Source organism: Salmo salar, chromosome ssa27 (assembly GCF_905237065.1).
Source record: "Salmo salar chromosome ssa27, Ssal_v3.1, whole genome shotgun sequence".
Taxonomy (NCBI): Eukaryota; Metazoa; Chordata; class Actinopteri; order Salmoniformes; family Salmonidae; genus Salmo; species Salmo salar.
Genome location: NC_059468.1, coordinates 28,780,001 through 28,798,303, shown reverse-complemented (window position 1 = coordinate 28,798,303; position 18,303 = coordinate 28,780,001). Strand labels below are relative to the sequence as shown.

Sequence of the window (18,303 nt, the reverse complement as noted above, 5' to 3'; positions counted from 1 at the left end):
TATGTCCAATCTCTGTTAGAATATAGCAGACATTAGGTGTTTACAACCTGGCTTTTCTCATTTCAATCAGGCCTGAGAAGAGACACACACACACACACACACTAATTTCCCCTTGTATCATCACTTGTGGAACTTTCATTCACACTTGCCCTCAGTCTCCATGAGAGGACACATCTCGGCCTTCCTCCCTGACCTGCTCCTTTGTACTGTCACCTCTTTCACCCCTTTCACCTCTTCCACCTCTCCACCCATCCCCCTTTTCTTCTCTCTCTTTCTGCATCTCTTGCTGCAGATCTTGGCTTTCTCCTCTTTCACTAATTTCTCGTTCCCCCTCTCTCTGGTAACTCTATCAAGCCAGTATCAACACACAATATCCCGTAATGACAAAGCAAATCCAGATTTTTGACATTTCTGCAAATGTATAAAAAACAATAACTGAAATGTCACATTTACATAAGTATTCAGACCCTTTAATCAGTACTTTGTTGAAGCACCTTTGGCAGCGATTACAGCCTTGAGTCTTCTTACGTATAACTACAAGCTTGGCACACTTGTATATGTGGAGTTTCTCCCATTCTTCTCTGCAGATCCTCTCAAGCTCTGTCAGTTTGGATTGGCAGCGTTGCTGCACAGCTATTTTCAGGTCTCTCCAGAGATGTTAGATCGGGTTCAAATCCGGGTTCTGGCTGGGCCACTCAAGGACAATCAGAGACTTGTCCCGAAGCCTCTCCTGCATTGTCTTGGCTGTGTGCTTAGGGTCGTTGTCCTGTTGGAAGGTGAACCTTCGCCCCATTCGGAGGTCCTGAGTGCTCTGGAGCAGGTTTTCATCAAGGAGCTCTCTGTACTTTGCTCCGTTCATCTTTCCCTCGATCCTGACTAGTCTCCCAGTCCCTGCTGCTGAAAAACATCCCCACATCATGATGCTGCCACCAACGTGCTTCACCGTAGGGATGGTGCCAGGTTTCCTCCAGACTTGACGCTTGGCATTCAGGCCGAAGAGTTCAATCTTGGTTTCATCAGACGAGATAATCTTGTTTCTCATGGTCTGAGTGTCCTTTAGGTGCCTTTTGGCAAACTCCAAGCGGGCTGTCATGTGCCTTTTACTGAGGAGTGGCTTCAGTCTGGCCACTCTACCATAAAGGCCGGATTAGTGGAGTGATGGTTGTCTTTCTGGAAGGTTCTCCCATCTCCACAGAGAAAATATGGAGCTCTGTCAGAGTGACCATCGAGTTCTTGGTCACCTCCCTGACCAAAGCCCCTCTCCCCCGATTGCTCAGTTTGGCCAGGCAACCAGCTCTCGGAAGAGTCTTGGTGGTTCCAAACTTCTTCCATTTAAGAATGATGGAGGACACTGTGTTCTTGGGGACCTTCAATGCTGCAGAAAGTTTTTGGTACCGTTCCCCAGATCTGTGCCTCGACACAATCCTGTCTCGGAGCTCTACGGACCATTCCTCTACGGACCTCATGGCTTGGTTTTTGCTCTGACATGCACTGTCAACTGTGGGACCTTATATAGACAGGTGTGTGCCTTTCCAAATCATGTCCAATCAAATGAATTTACCACAGATGGACTCCAAGTTGTAGAAACATCCCAAGGATGATCAATGGAAACAGGATGCACCTGAACTCAATTTCGAGTCTCATAGCAAAGGGTCTCAATACTTATGTAAATAAGATATTTCTGTTTTTGATTTTTAATAGATTTGCAAAAAAAATTCAAAACCCCTTTTCACTTTGTCATTATGGGGTATTGTGTGTAGATTGTGTTGTTTGTGTCGCACTGTTTTGCTCTATCTTGGCCAGGTCGCAGTTGTAAATGAGAACTTGTTCTCAACTGGCCTACCTGGTTACATAAAGATGAAATAAATAAAAAACGAATTGATGAGGAAAAACATTTATTTAATACATTTTAGAATAAGGCTGTAATGTAACAAAATGTGGGGCACCGGCTCCCCCCCCCAACAAGCAGAGCGCAGGGCACCGGCTCCCCCCCAACAAGCAGAGTGCAGGGTACCGGCTCCCCCCAACAAGCAGAGCGCAGGGCACCGGCTCCCCCCCCCAACAAGCAGAGTGCAGGGCACCGGCTCCCCCCAACAAGCAGAGCGCAGGGCACCGGCTCCCCCCAACAAGCAGAGTGCAGGGCACCGGCTCCCCCCCAACAAGCAGAGTGCAGGGCACCGGCTCCCCCCCCAACAAGCAGAGCGCAGGGCACCGGCTCCCCCACCCCACCCCCCAACAAGCAGAGTGCAGGGCACCGGCTCCCCCCCCCAACAAGCAGAGTGCAGGGCACCGGCTCCCCCCAACAAGCAGAGTGCAGGGCACCGGCTCCCCCCACAACAAGCAGAGTGCAGGGCACCGGCTCCCCCCCAACAAGCAGAGTGCAGGGCACCGGCTCCCCCCCAACAAGCAGAGCGCAGGGCACCGGCTCCGCCCCCAACAAGCAGAGTGCAGGGCACCGGCTCACCCCCAACAAGCAGAGCGCAGGGCACCGGCTCCCCCCCAACAAGCAGAGCGCAGGGCACCGGCTCCCCCCAACAAGCAGAGTGCAGGGCACCGGCTCCCCCCCCAACAAGCAGAGTGCAAGGCACCGGCTCCCCCCACCAACAAGCAGAGCGCAGGGCACCGGCTCCCCCACCCCACCCCCCCAACAAGCAGAGTGCAGGGCACCGGCTCCCCCACCAACAAGCAGAGCGCAGGGCACCGGCTCCCCCCAACAAGCAGAGTGCAGGGCACCGGCTCCCCTCCCCCAACAAGCAGAGCGCAGGGCACCGGCTCCCCCACCCCACCCCCCAACAAGCAGAGTGCAGGGCACCGGCTCCCCCCACCAACAAGCAGAGCGCAGGGCACCGGCTCCCCCCCAACAAGCAGAGTGCAGGGCACCGGCTCCCCCCCAACAAGCAGAGCGCAGGGCACCGGCTCCCCCACCCCACCCCCCCAACAAGCAGAGTGCAGGGCACCGGCTCCCCCCCTAACAAGCAGAGCGCAGGGCACCGGCTCCCCCCCAACAAGCAGAGCGCAGGGCACCGGCTCCCCCCCCACCCCCCCCAACAAGCAGAGTGCAGGGCACCGGCTCCCCCCCAACAAGCAGAGCGCAGGGCACCGGCCCCCCCCCCAACAAGCAGAGTGCAGGGCACCGGCTCCCCCCCCAACAAGCAGAGTGCAAGGCACCGGCTCCCCCACCAACAAGCAGAGCGCAGGGCACCGGCTCCCCCCCAACAAGCAGAGCGCAGGGCACCGGCCCCCCCCCAACAAGCAGAGTGCAGGGCACCGGCTCCCCCCCAACAAGCAGAGTGCAAGGCACCGGCTCCCCCACCAACAAGCAGAGCGCAGGGCACCGGCTCCCCCACCCCACCCCCCAACAAGCAGAGTGCAGGGCACCGGCTCCCCCCACCAACAAGCAGAGTGCAGGGCACCGGCTCCCCCCCCAACAAGCAGAGCGCAGGGCACCGGCTCCCCCCACCCCACCCCCAACAAGCAGAGTGCAGGGCACCGGCTCCCCCCAACAAGCAGAGTGCAGGGCACCGGCTCCCCCCCCCAACAAGCAGAGTGCAGGGCACCGGCTCCCCCCAACAAGCAGAGCGCAGGGCACCGGCTCCGCCCCCAACAAGCAGAGTGCAGGGCACCGGCTCACCCCCCAACAAGCAGAGCGCAGGGCACCGGCTCCCCCCAACAAGCAGAGCGCAGGGCACCGGCTCCCCCCCAACAAGCAGAGTGCAGGGCACCGGCTCCCCCCCAACAAGCAGAGTGCAAGGCACCGGCTCCCCCCACCAACAAGCAGAGCGCAGGGCACCGGCTCCCCCCCAACAAGCAGAGTGCAGGGCACCGGCTCCCCCCCAACAAGCAGAGTGCAAGGCACCGGCTCCCCCCACCAACAAGCAGAGCGCAGGGCACCGGCTCCCCCACCCCACCCCCCCAACAAGCAGAGTGCAGGGCACCGGCTCCCCCCACCAACAAGCAGAGCGCAGGGCACCGGCTCCCCCCCAACAAGCAGAGTGCAGGGCACCGGCTCCCCACCCCAACAAGCAGAGCGCAGGGCACCGGCTCCCCCCACCCCACCCCCACCCCAACAAGCAGAGTGCAGGGCACCGGCTCCCCCCCAACAAGCAGAGCGCAGGGCACCGGCCCCCCCCAACAAGCAGAGTGCAGGGCACCGGCTCCCCCCCTCCAACAAGCAGAGTGCAAGGCACCGGCTCCCCCCACCAACAAGCAGAGCGCAGGGCACCGGCTCCCCCACCCCACCCCCCAACAAGCAGAGTGCAGGGCACCGGCTCCCCCCACCAACAAGCAGAGTGCAGGGCACCGGCTCCCCCCCCCCCAACAAGCAGAGGGCAGGGCACCGGCTCCCCCACCCCACCCCCCAACAAGCAGAGTGCAGGGCACCGGCTCCCCCCACCCCACCCCCCAACAAGCAGAGTGCAGGGCACCGGCTCCCCCCCCAACAAGCATAGTGCAGGGCACCGGCTCCCCCCCAACAAGCAGAGCGCAGGGCACCGGCTCCCCCACCCCACCCCCCCAACAAGCAGAGTGCAGGGCACCGGCTCCCCCCCCCAACAAGCAGAGTGCAGGGCACCGGCTCCCCCCCCCAACAAGCAGAGTGCAGGGCACCGGCTCCCCCCCAACAAGCAGAGCGCAGGGCACCGGCTCCGCCCCCAACAAGCAGAGTGCAGGGCACCGGCTCACCCCCAACAAGCAGAGCGCAGGGCACCGGCTCCCCCCAACAAGCAGAGCGCAGGGCACCGGCTCCCCCCAACAAGCAGAGTGCAGGGCACCGGCTCCCCCCAACAAGCAGAGTGCAAGGCACCGGCTCCCCCCACCAACAAGCAGAGCGCAGGGCACCGGCTCCCCCCACCCCACCCCCCAACAAGCAGAGTGCAGGGCACCGGCTCCCCCCACCAACAAGCAGAGCGCAGGGCACCGGCTCCCCCCAACAAGCAGAGTGCAGGGCACCGGCTCCCCTCCCCCAACAAGCAGAGCGCAGGGCACCGGCTCCCCCACCCCACCCCCCCAACAAGCAGAGTGCAGGGCACCGGCTCCCCCCACCAACAAGCAGAGCGCAGGGCACCGGCTCCCCCCCAACAAGCAGAGTGCAGGGCACCGGCTCCCCCCCAACAAGCAGAGCGCAGGGCACCGGCTCCCCCACCCCACCCCCCAACAAGCAGAGTGCAGGGCACCGGCTCCCCCCCTAACAAGCAGAGCGCAGGGCACCGGCTCCCCCCAACAAGCAGAGCGCAGGGCACCGGCTCCCCCACCCCACCCCCCCAACAAGCAGAGTGCAGGGCACCGGCTCCCCCCCAACAAGCAGAGCGCAGGGCACCGCCCCCCAACAAGCAGAGCGCAGGGCACCGGCCCCCCCCCCAACAAGCAGAGTGCAAGGCACCGGCTCCCCCACCAACAAGCAGAGCGCAGGGCACCGGCTCCCCCACCCACCCCCCAACAAGCAGAGTGCAGGGCACCGGCTCCCCCCACCAACAAGCAGAGCGCAGGGCACCGGCTCCCCCACCCCACCCCCCAACAAGCAGAGTGCAGGGCACCGGCTCCCCCCACCAACAAGCAGAGCGCAGGGCACCGGCTCCCCCCAACAAGCAGAGCGCAGGGCACCGGCTCCCCCCCAACAAGCAGAGTGCAGGGCACCGGCTCCCCCCAACAAGCAGAGTGCAGGGCACCGGCTCCCCCCACCAACAAGCAGAGTGCAAGGCACCGGCTCCCACCCCCCAACAAGCAGAGCGCAGGGCACCGGCTCCCCCCAACAAGCAGAGTGCAGGGCACCGGCTCCCCTACCCCCCCAACAAACAGAGTGCAGGGCACCGGCTCCCCCCAACAAGCAGAGTGCAGGGCACCGGCTCCCCCTACCCCCCCAACAAGCAGAGTGCAGGGCACCGGCTCCCCCCCAACAAGCAGAGCGCAGGGCACCGGCTCCCCCCGCCCAACAAGCAGAGCGCAGGGCACCGGCTCCCCCCCACCAACAAGCAGAGTGCAGGGCACCGGCTCCCCCCCAACAAGCAGAGTGCAGGGCACCGGCTCCCCCCTCCCAACAAGCAGAGTGCAAGGCACCGCCCCCCCCCAACAAGCAGAGCGCAGGGCACCGGCTACCCCCAACAAGCAGAGTGCAGGGCACCCGCTCCCCCACCCCACCCCCCAACAAGCAGAGTGCAGGGCACCTCACAACAAGCAGAGCACCGCCCCCCCAACAAGCAGGGCACACAACACACCACACACACACACCACACACCACACACCACACCACACCACACCACACCGCACACACACCACACACCACACCACACCACACACACACCACACCACACACACACCACACCACACACACACCACACACACACCCCACACCACACCACACACACACCACACCACACACACACCACACACCACACACCACACCACACCACACCACACCACACACCACACCACACACCACACCACACCACCCCACACCGCACACCACACCACACCACACCACACCAATGGTGATGGGATTGATAAATATGATTCTTGTTGTTTTAATAACTGAATTATATATTATTCATGTGTTAAGATGGCCATCTTGTTTCTGGCAGTGTAATCCTCTTATCTAGAGGAACACAGTCTGACCTACATGTACTGGGACTAGTGGTAGAGCTCTCTCTGTCTGTCTTAGTCTCTCTCTGTGTCTCTCAGTCTGTCTCAGTCTCTCTCAGTCTCTCTCTGTGTCTCTCAGTCTCTCTGTCTCTCTCTGTGTCTCTCAGTCTCTCTCTGTGTCTCTCAGTCTCTCTGTCTCTCTCTGTGTCTCTCAGTCTCTCTCTGTCTCTGTCTCTCTCTGTCTGTCTCAGTCTGTCTCAGTCTGTCTCAGTCTCTCTCAGTCTCTCTCTGTCTCTCTCAGTCTCTCGCTGTGTCTCTCTGTCTCTCTCTGCCTCTCTTTGTCTCTCTGTCTGTCTGTCTGTCTGTCTCTGTCTGTCTCTCTTTGTCTCTGTCTGTCTCTCTGTCTCTCTTTGTCTCGGTCTGTCTCTCTGTCTGTCTCCTTGTGTCTGTCTGTCTCTCAGTCTCTGTCTCTGTCTGTATGTGTTGGGTTTAGTTTGGTTGTAGAGAAGTCATTAGGGATTGGATCAACAAGGCCCCCACCCATATTGCCTATCCTTACCACACACAGCATACCCCACTATCTGATCATAGGCTGCTAGAATTGAATAACTCTGATAATAATATCTGTGAGTGTACAGGCTATAGTAGCGATGCTGCAGTGAATAAAGTTCACTAATTGCTTTGCGATACCCCAGGACTTCTAGCAGCCAGCTGTGCTCTGGAGGACATTGTGGCTCCAAGGCAATCTGGGTTACTGGCCTCCTTTGTGATTCTCAATTGACTGAGAGAAACCCAGAGAGACGGCTATTACTCAGTCCTCCCTGGCTCTGCCTCCTTGTGCTGGGGAGATGGGGAGAGAGAGAGAGCAAATGGTCACCCTCAGTAGTTTGTGTGTGCATGAATGGACATGGCCTTAAGATGCAGATTGTGTGTTTCGTTTGACATTTGAGGATGTAGCATAGTAAAGCATACAATGAAATGAATAGAGCGTTCACACATACTGAGTAGCAAAACACTACAGTGGGGATTACAGTTAGTACCGTTTTCATTTAGATCTCAGTCTAGTATTGGTCCTCCTATAAGGATCAGCAGAATGAACGGCTGTGATGCATGCTATTTCTGAATGATTCTCTGTGCTTTTAATGCTGTGTGCTGCGTAACACAGAGATGATCTGTGGTGGCATTTTGCACAAAAACAGACACTCTGATCCTTCATAATCCCTCCATCACGAACTGTCCATCATCTGGCTGCTGGGAAACCAGGGGCAAGGGGAGGGCTCTGGTTGGTTCTGGTTGGCTGCTGGGAAACCAGGGGCAAGGGGAGGGCTCTGGTTGGTTCTGGTTGGCTGCTGGGAAACCAGGGGCAAGGGGAGGGCTCTGGTTGGTTCTGGTTGGCTGCTGGGAAACCAGGGGCAAGGGGAGGGCTCTGGTTGGTTCTGGTTGGCTGCTGGGAAACCAGGGGCAAGGGGAGGGCTCTGGTTGGTTCTGGTTGGCTGCTGGGAAACCAGGGGCAAGGGGAGGGCTCTGGTTGGTTCTGGTTGGCTGCTGGGAAACCAGGGGCAAGGGGAGGGCTCTGGTTGGTTCTGGTTGGCTGCTGGGAAACCAGGGGCAAGGGGAGGGCTCTGGTTGGTTCTGGTTGGCTGCTGGGAAACCAGAGGCAAGGGGAGGGCTCTGGTTGGTTCTGGTTGGCTGCTGGGAAACCAGGGGCAAGGGGAGGGCTCTGGTTGGTTCTGGTTGGCTGCTGGGAAACCAGGGGCAAGGGGAGGGCTCTGGTTGGTTCTGGTTGGCTGCTGGGAAACCAGGGGCAAGGGGAGGGCTCTGGTTGGTTATTGGTTCACACCCGTCCCTGACCAGCCAATGGCATTGTGCTCGTGACCACTTCCTTATGCTGCTTTCTGTACTCTCTATACTCTCTCAAAATGAATGCTTGAGTGATTTTGTATGTTTGTGTCTGCGGAGGCAGCCTCTCTCCTTGCTCTTCTCTCATATCCTCTCAACTAGTTCACTCCTTGCCTCTTCTCTCCTATCCTCTCAACTAGTTCACTCCTTTCCTCTCCTCTCCTATCCTCTCAACTAGTTCACTCCTTTCCTCTCCTCTCCTATCCTCTCAACTAGTTCACTCCTTTCCTCTCCTCTCCTATCCTCTCAACTAGTTCACTCCTTTCCTTTCCTTTCCTCTCCTATCCTCTGAACTAGTTCACTCCTTTCCTCTCCTCTCCTCTCCTCTCAACTAGTTCACTCCTTTCCTCTCCTATCCTCTCAACTAGTTCACTCCTTACCTCTCCTCTCCTATCCTCTCAACTAGTTCACTCCTCTCCTCTCCTATCCTCTTAACTAGTTACTCCTCTCCTCTCCTCTTAACTAGTTCACTCCTCTCCTCCTATCCTCTTAACTAGTTACTCCTCTCCTCTCCTCTTAACTAGTTTACTCCTCTCCTCTCCTATCCTCTTAACTAGTTCACTCCTCTCCTCCTATCCTCTTAACTAGTTCACTCCTCTCCTCCTATCCTCTTAACTAGTTCACTCCTCTCCTATCCTCTTAACTAGTTCACTCCTCTCCTCTCCTATCCTCTTAACTAGTTCACTCCTCTCCTCTCCTATCCTCTTAACTAGTTCACCCCTCTCATGTCCTATCCTCTTAACTAGTTCACTACTCTCATCTCCTATCCTCTTAACTAGTTCACTCCTTTCCTCTCCTATCCTCTTAACTAGTTCACTTCTCTCCTCTCCTATCCTCTCAACTAGTTCACTCCTCTTCTCTCCTATCCTTTTAACTAGTTCACTCCTCTCCTCTCCTATCCTCTTAACTAGTTACTCCTCTCCTCTCCTATCCTCTTAACTAGTTCACTCCTCTCCTATCCTCTTAACTAGTTCACTCCTCTCCTCTCCTATCCTCTTAACTAGTTCACTCCTCTCCTCTCTTATCCTCTTAACTAGTTCACTCCTCTCCTCTCCTATCCTCTTAACTAGTTCACCCCTCTCCTCTCCTCTTAACTAGTTCACTCCTCTCCTCCTATCCTCTTAACTAGTTCACTCCTCTCCTCCTATCCTCTTATCTAGTTCACTCCTCTCCTCCTATCCTCTTAACTAGTTCACTCCTCTCCTCTCCTATCCTCTTAACTAGTTCACTCCTCTCCTCTCTTATCCTCTTAACTAGTTCACTCCTCTCCTCTCCTATCCTCTTAACTAGTTCACTCCTCTCCTCCTATCCTCTTAACTAGTTCACTCCTCTTCTTCTATCCTCTGAACTAGTTCACTCCTCTCCTCCATCCTCTTAACTAGTTCACTCCTCTCCTATCCTATCCTCTTAACTAGTTCACTATTGTCCGCTCCTAACCTCTCAACTAGTTCACTCCTTACCTCTCCTCTCCTCTCAAATATTTCACTCCTTACCTCTCCTCTCCTATCCTCTCAACTAGTTCACTCCTCTCCTCTCCTATCCTCTTAACTAGTTCACTCCTCTCCAGTCCTATCCTCTTAACTAGTTCACTCCTCTCCTCCTATCCTCTTAACTAGTTCACTCCTCTCCTCTCCTATCCTCTTAACTAGTTCACTCCTCTCCTCTCTTATCCTCTCAACTAGTTCACTCCTCTTCTCTCCTATCCTTTTAACTAGTTCACTCCTCTCCTCCTATCCTCTTAACTAGTTCACTTCTTTCCTCCTATCCTCTTAACTAGTTACTCCTCTCCTATCCTCTTAACTAGTTCACTCCTCTCCTCTCCTATCCTCTTAACTAGTTCACCCCTCTCCTCTCCTATCCTCTTAACTAGTTCACTCCTCTCCTCTCCTATCCTCTTAACTAGTTCACTCCTTTCCTCTCCTATCCTCTTAACTAGTTCACTTCTCTCCTCTCCTATCCTCTCAACTAGTTCACTCCTCTTCTCTCCTATCCTTTTAACTAGTTCACTCCTCTCCTCTCCTATCCTCTTAACTAGTTACTCCTCTCCTCTCCTATCCTCTTAACTAGTTCACTCCTCTCCTATCCTCTTAACTAGTTCACACCTCTCCTCTCCTATCCTCTTAACTAGTTACTCCTCTCCTCCTATCCTCTCAACTAGTTCACTCCTCTTCTCTCCTATCCTTTTAACTAGTTCACTCCTCTCCTCTCCTATCCTCTTAACTAGTTCACTCCTCTCCTCCTATCCTCTTATCTAGTTCACTCCTCTCCTATCCTATCCTCTTAACTAGTTCACTCCTCTCCTCTCCTATCCTCTTAACTAGTTCACTCCTCTCCTATCCTCTTAACTAGTTACTCCTCTCCTCTCCTATCCTCTTAACTAGTTACTCCTCTCCTATCCTCTTAACTAGTTCACTCCTCTCCTCTCCTATCCTCTTAACTAGTTCACCCCTCTCCTCTCCTATCCTCTTAACTAGTTCACTCCTCTCCTCTCCTATCCTCTTAACTAGTTCACTCCTTTCCTCTCCTATCCTCTTAACTAGTTCACTTCTCTCCTCTCCTATCCTCTCAACTAGTTCACTCCTCTTCTCTCCTATCCTTTTAACTAGTTCACTCCTCTCCTCTCCTATCCTCTTAACTAGTTACTCCTCTCCTCTCCTATCCTCTTAACTAGTTCACTCCTCTCCTATCCTCTTAACTAGTTCACACCTCTCCTCTCCTATCCTCTTAACTAGTTACTCCTCTCCTCCTATCCTCTCAACTAGTTCACTCCTCTTCTCTCCTATCCTTTTAACTAGTTCACTCCTCTCCTCTCCTATCCTCTTAACTAGTTCACTCCTCTCCTCCTATCCTCTTATCTAGTTCACTCCTCTCCTCTCCTATCCTATCCTCTTAACTAGTTCACTCCTCTCCTCTCCTATCCTCTTAACTAGTTCACTCCTCTCCTATCCTCTTAACTAGTTACTCCTCCCCTCTCCTATCCTCTTAACTAGTTACTCCTCTCTTCCTATCCTCTTAACTAGTTCACTCCTCTCCTCTCCTATCCTCTTAACTAGTTCACTCCTCTCCTATCCTCTTAACTAGTTACTCCTCTCCTCTCCTATCCTCTTAACTAGTTCACTCCTCTCCTCTCCTCTTAACTAGTTCACTCCTCTCCTCTCTTAAGACCTTAGTGTCGTCTCCTCATCTCATCTCCTCCTCTAAGATCTTACTCTGTACCCTTTCATCTCCTCTCCTCTTTTGAGATAAACAACATTTGCCATCTCTCTCACCTCTCCAAATCTTTGTCTACTCTTCCTCTTCTCATTATCTCTCTTTCCCTTCCACTTCTTTGTGTCATCTCTTCTTTTCTCTCCTCTCTACTTCTTCAAGTGTCCTCTCCTCCTCCTCTCTCCTGTCAATTTCTTTAAGTGTCCCCTCTCTCCTCCTTCTCTCTCCTGTCCACTTCTTTAAGTGTTCTCTCTGTCCTTCTTCTCTCTCTTGTCCATTTCTTTAAGTGTCCCTTCTCTCCTCCTCCTCTCTCCTGTCCATTTCTTTAAGTGTCCCTTCTCTCCTTCTTCTCTCTCCTGTCCAGTTCTTTAAGTTTCCTCTCTCCTTCTTCTCTCTCCTCTCCACTTCTTTAAGTTTCCTCTCTCCTTCTTCTCTCTCCTCTCCACTTCTTTAAGTTTCCTCTCTCCTTCTTCTCTCTCCTCTCCACTTCTTTAAGTTTCCTCTCTCCTTCTTCTCTCTCCTCTCCACTTCTTTAAGTTTCCTCTCTCTCCTTCTTCTCTCTCCTCTCCACTTCTTTAAGTTTCCTCTCTCCTTCTTCTCTCTCCTCTCCACTTCTTTAAGTTTCCTCTCTCCTTCTTCTCTCTCCTCTCCACTTCTTTAAGTTTCCTCTCTCTCCTTCTTCTCTCTCCTCTCCACTTCTTTAAGTTTCCTCTCTCCTTCTTCTCTCTCCTCTCCACTTCTTTAAGTTTCCTCTCTCCTTCTCTCTCCTCTCCACTTCTTTAAGTTTCCTCTCTCCTTCTTCTCTCTCCTCTCCACTTCTTTAAGTTTCCTCTCTCCTTCTTCTCTCTCCTCTCCACTTCTTTAAGTTTCCTCTCTCTCCTTCTTCTCTCTCCTCTCCACTTCTTTAAGTTTCCTCTCTCCTTCTTCTCTCTCCTGTCCAGTTCTTTAAGTTTCCTCTCTCTCCTTCTTCTCTCTCCTCTCCACTTCTTTAAGTTTCCTCTCTCCTTCTTCTCTCTCCTCTCCACTTCTTTAAGTTTCCTCTCTCTCCTTCTTCTCTCTCCTCTCCACTTCTTTAAGTTTCCTCTCTCCTTCTTCTCTCTCCTCTCCACTTCTTTAAGTTCCCTCTCTCTCCTTCTTCTCTCTCCTCTCCACTTCTTTAAGTTTCCTCTCTCTCCTTCTCTCTCCTGTCCACTTCTTTAAGTTTCCTCTCTCCTTCTTCTCTCTCCTCTCCACTTCTTTAAGTTTCCTCTCTCCTTCTTCTCTCTCCTCTCCACTTCTTTAAGTTTCCTCTCTCCTTCTTCTCTCTCCTGTCCACTTCTTTAAGTTTCCTCTCTCTCCTTCTTCTCTCTCCTGTCCACTTCTTTAAGTTTCCTCTCTCTCCTTCTTCTCTCTCCTCTCCACTTCTTTAAGTTTCCTCTCTCCTTCTTCTCTCTCCTCTCCACTTCTTTAAGTTTCCTCTCTCCTTCTTCTCTCTCCTCTCCACTTCTTTAAGTTTCCTCTCTCTCCTTCTCTCTCCTGTCCACTTCTTTAAGTTTCCTCTCTCTCCTTCTTCTCTCTCCTCTCCACTTCTTTAAGTTTCCTCTCTCCTTCTTCTCTCTCCTCTCCACTTCTTTAAGTTTCCTCTCTCCTTCTTCTCTCTCCTCTCCACTTCTTTAAGTTTCCTCTCTCCTTCTTCTCTCTCCTCTCCACTTCTTTAAGTTTCCTCTCTCCTTCTTCTCTCTCCTCTCCACTTCTTTAAGTTTCCTCTCTCTCCTTCTTCTCTCTCCTCTCCACTTCTTTAAGTTTCCTCTCTCCTTCTTCTCTCTCCTCTCCACTTCTTTAAGTTTCCTCTCTCTCCTTCTTCTCTCTCCTCTCCACTTCTTTAAGTTTCCTCTCTCCTTCTTCTCTCTCCTCTCCACTTCTTTAAGTTTCCTCTCTCCTTCTTCTCTCTCCTCTCCACTTCTTTAAGTTTCCTCTCTCTCCTCTCTCCTCTCCACTTATTTATGTTTCCCCTTTCTCCTCTCCATTTCTTTGTGTCCTCTCTCTCACATTCCCTTCCTCTCTCTTTTCTCCACTTCTTTAAGTGTCCTCTCTCTCCCTGTTTCCTCTTCCTCCTCTCCCTTTCCCTCTTCCTGTCCTTTACCTCGGCTGTAGAAAAACGGACCCTGGAGGAGCCCAGTGGTGCAGATGATTTGATGAGGAAGAATTTCCAAAGTGGCTTTGCTGCCATTAACATTCTTCCAGGGGATATCTTTCACTCCCAATCAGCATGCCAGTGCCTGATTGTGATCTGCATTGCTTAATGAACCGGCCAGTAAGCCCCCCATCACTGTCTCTCTGCCTCTCTCTCTCTCTCTCTGTCTCTGTCTCTGTCTCTCTCTGTCTCTGTCTCTGTCTCTGTCTCTCTCTGTCTGTCTCTCTCTGTCTCTCTGTGTCTCTCTGTCTCTCTCTGTCTCTCTCTGTCTCTCTGTCTCTCTGTCTCTGTCTCTCTCTCTCTCTCTCTCTCTCTCTCTGTCTCTCTCTCTCTCTCTCTGTCTCTCTCTCTGTCTCTCTCTCGCTCTCTCGCTCTCTCTCTCTCGCTCTCTCGCTCTCTCTCTCTCTCTCTCTCAATTCAATTCAATTCAATTTGAATTCAATTTAAGGGGCTTTATTGGCATGGAAAGCATATGTTTACATTGCCAAAGCAAGTGAAATAGAAAATAAACAAAAGTGAAATAAACAATAAATAATTAACAGTATACATTACACTCACATAAGTTCCAAAAGAATAAAGACATTTCAAATGTCATATTATGTCTATATACAGTGTTGTAATGATGTGCAAATACTTTATAAAAAAAATAAAAAGGTACAAAATGGAAAATAAACAGACATAAATATGGGTTGTATTTACAATGGTGTTTGTTCTTCACTGTATATAGACATAATATGACATTTGAAATGTCTTTATTCTTTTGGAACTTATGTGAGTGTAATGTATACTGTTAATTATTTATTGTTTATTTCACTTTTGTTTATTTTCTATTTCACTTGCTTTGGCAATGTAAACATATGCTTTCCATGCCAATAAACCTGTCAGACTTGCTGAAGCAGGGGAGTCTGGCGGATTACCTCAAGTTACCCTAACAGGAAGCTTGTTGAAGCAGGGGAGTCTGGCGGATTACCTCAAGTTACCCTAACAGGAAGCTTGTTGAAGCAGGGGAGTCTGGCGGATTACCTCAAGTTACCCTAACAGGAAGGCCTACATTATATTCAGTGTGTTTATGCAATTTTTTTTAGACATAAAATGTCTCATTAGGATGCTAACTAGTTAAGCGATTACATTTGGGATCTAGCTAATGGTTAGCCCAATAGGGTCAATGCAGATGGGAAACCTCATGCTTCAGCCTATTTATTTATAGCCACTATACTGCATCAGATGGGCTACAGGTTATAATGCTTATTGCTAATAGCATACCTGATAATATGGACCGTGCATAGGCTATATGATATCTACATTTATAGAGAGTCAGTCCCCCCCCCCCCGCTACACATTTTTCAAGAGGAAACACTGCACTGTGGTATTTCTTTGAATAGATATGGGAGTCTATCAAGATTGCAATTGTTTTGAAATTCTTTGTGGGTCTGTGTAATCCGAGGGAAAGATGTCTCTTATATGGTCAAACATTTGGCACATCTCTCTCGCTCTCTCTCTCTTTGCTGTAATGGACCAATTAGCACTAACGTGAGGGATGGGCCACGCAATGAGCAGATTCAATGAAGAGAAAAGATGATACGAAGGAGGGAGGTGGTGTAATAAAGTGCTGGCCATTAAAACCGGTGCCCAGGAAGTGGGGATGAAATGAACTGGTCTGTAATATCCTGTGATCTGCTTGCATTGCCAGTCAGAGACCGAGGAAATTTTGGCAAAAAAAACATAATTCAATTGTTGCCAGCAGCACAGTTACAGTCACCAACGCTCTGGATAACATGAAAACAGTCTAACCAGCTCTGCTAGGGCGAGTAAAATGGTCACAGTGAGCTGTTCTCTCATTTGTGTCTGGAAGTAGTTAGCAAGCTAGCCAACGTTAGTCAGTTAGCTTGGGTGCTTGACTGTTGTTGTGAGGTCAGAACGCTGGGATCAACCCTACTCCTCCAGTGTGCTCTCTGAACGCTCCGAGAGCGAAACGCTTCCAATTTATGAACAGGCAATCTGACAACGCTCTGAATTTACGAACGACCCAGAGTGCACTCTGACACAATAGAGGCAATTTACAAATGCACCTTAAAAGTATGTGCCCCAAATTGCACCCTATTCTCTATATAGTGCACTACTTTTTTCCTATAGTGTTCTACTTTTTGTACAAAGTAGTATTGTATATGTAAAGTCCATGGAGAATAAGAGCACCTCCTCCCAGCTGCCCACTGCTCTGAGGCTAGGAAACACTGTTACCACTGATAAATCCACTATAATTGAGAATTTCAATAAGCATTTCTCTACGGCTGGCCATGCTTTCCACCTGGCTACCCCTACCCCGGTCAACTGCCCGGCACCCTCCACAGCAACCCGCCAAAGGCCCCACCATTTCTCCTTCACCCAAATCCAGATAGCTGATGTTCTGAAAGAGCTGCAAAATCTGGACCCCTACATGTCAGCCGGGCTGGACAATCTGGAACCTCTCTTTCTAAAATTATCAGCCGAAATTGTTTCAACCCCTATTACTAGCTTGTTCAACCTCTCTTTCGTATCGTCTGAGATTCCCAAAGATTGGAAAGCTGCCGCGGTCATCCCCCTCTTCAAAGGGGGTGACACTCTAGACCCAAACTGCTACAGACCTATATCTATCCTACCCTGCCTTTCTAAGGTCTTCAAAAGCCAAGTTAACAAACAGATTACCGACCATTTCGAATCCCACCGTACCTTCTCCGCTATGCAATCTGTTTTCAGAGCTGGTCATGGGTGCACCTCAGCCACGCTCAAGGTCCTAAACGATATCATAACCGCCATCGATAAGAGACATTCCTGTGCAGCCGTATTCATCGACCTGGTCAAGGCTTTCGACTCTGTCAATCACCACATTCTTATTGGCAGACTCGACAGCCTTGGTTTCTCAAATTATTGCCTCGCCTGGTTCACCAACTACTTCTCTGATAGAGTTCATTGTGTCAAATCGGAGGGCCTGTTGTCCGGGCCTCTGGCTGTCTCTATGGGGGTGCCACAGGGTTCAATTCTCAGGCCAACTCTCTTCTCTGTATACATCAATGATGTTGCTCTTGCTGCTGGTGATTCTCTGATCCACCTCTACGCAGACGACACAATTCTGTATACTTCTGGCCCCCCCTTTGGACACTGTGTTAACTAACCTCCAGATGAGCTTCAATGCCATACAACTCTCCTTCCGTGGCCTCCAACTGCTCTTAAACGCAAGTAAAACTAAATGCATGCTATTCAATCGATCACTGCCCGCACCTGCTCGCCCGTCCAGCATCACTACTCTGGACGGCTCTGACTTAGAATATGTGGACAACTACAAATACCTGGGTGTCTGGTTAGACTGTAAACTCTCCTTCCAGACTCACATTAAGCATCTCCAATCCAAAATTAAATCTAGAATCGGCTTCCTATATCGCAACAAAGCATCCTTCACTCATGCTGCCAAACATACCCTCGTAAAACTGACTATCCTACTGATCCTTGACTTCGGTGATGTCATCTATAAAATAGCCTCCAACACTCTACTCAGCAAACTGGATGCAGTCTATCACAGTGCCATCCGTTTTGTCACCAAAGCCCCTTATACCACCCACCATTGTGACCTGTACGCTCTCGTTGGTTGGCCCTCGCTTCATATTCGTCGCCAAACCCACTGGCTACAGGTTATCTACAAGTCTCTGCTAGGTAAAGCCCCGCCTTATCTCAGCTCACTGGTCACCATAGCAGCACCCACTCGTAGCACACGCTCCAGCAGGTATATCTCACTGGTCACCCCTAAAGCCAATTCCTCCTTTGGTCGTCTTTCCTTCCAGTTCTCTGCTGCCAATGACTGGAACGAACTGCAAAAATCTCTGAAGCTGGAGACTCATATCTCCCTCACTAGCTTTAAGCACCAGCTGTCAGAGCAGCTCACAGATCACTGCACCTGTACATAGCCCATCTGTAAATAGCCCATCTATCTATCTACCTACCTCATCCCCATACTGTATTTATTTATTTATCTTGCTCCTTTCCACCAGAGTATCTCTACTTGCACATTCATCTTCTGCACATCTACCATTCCAGTGTTTAATTGCTATATTGTAATTACTTCGCCACCATGGCCTATTTATTGCCTTAACTTACCTCATTTGCACTCACCGTATATAGACTTTTTGTTTTCTTTTGTTCTACTGTATTATTGACTGTATGTTTTGTTTATTCCATGTGTAACTCTGTCTTGTTGTATGTGTCAAATTGCTACGCTTTATCTTGGCCAATATAGAGAATAGGGTACTGTTTGGGACACAGACTAAGATTATATTTACCGTAATTCCATGGTGGCCGTACATGTGTGATCATATTGCTGGAGTCAAAATGAACTAAGCAGGAAATCCGGGAGTCATCCAACCATGATTTTTGGTAAACCTTAAAAAGTTACCCTAATCTCAGATTAAGGAGCAAGACCTGTT

General features: G+C 51.3%; 3 protein-coding genes across 8 annotated transcripts in view; 2 read left to right on the top strand and 1 right to left on the bottom strand.

Annotated features, from left to right (window-relative positions):
* The window catches only part of LOC106588853 (protein PALS2-like), a 99,907-nt gene that overhangs the window by 17,999 nt on the left and 63,605 nt on the right, over positions 1-18,303 (top strand). The window contains exon 1 of one of the 6 annotated variants that reach the window (XM_045709324.1): positions 13,766-13,972. The exons of 4 other annotated variants lie outside the window; for them this stretch is intronic. The gene's annotated coding sequence lies outside the window, so the exon portion shown is untranslated. Of the gene's footprint in view, positions 1-13,765; positions 13,973-18,303 lie in introns of those variants that run through there. One more of the 6 variants, XM_045709325.1, reaches the window with a different exon arrangement.
* On the top strand, positions 1,936-6,625 carry LOC123730917 (basic proline-rich protein-like). The gene is made up of 5 exons (XM_045709523.1): positions 1,936-2,208; positions 2,345-3,297; positions 3,479-4,183; positions 4,413-6,196; positions 6,591-6,625. Exons 1-5 carry the CDS (start codon positions 1,936-1,938, stop codon positions 6,623-6,625), a joined length of 3,750 nt encoding a protein of 1,249 aa, XP_045565479.1.
* The window catches only part of LOC123730916 (vegetative cell wall protein gp1-like), a 10,789-nt gene continuing 285 nt past the window's right edge, over positions 7,800-18,303 (bottom strand). Inside the window, exon 2 of the mRNA XM_045709522.1 lies at positions 7,800-8,363. Within this exon, the coding sequence (XP_045565478.1) occupies positions 7,800-8,363 (564 nt within the window). The remainder of the gene's footprint in view (positions 8,364-18,303) is intronic.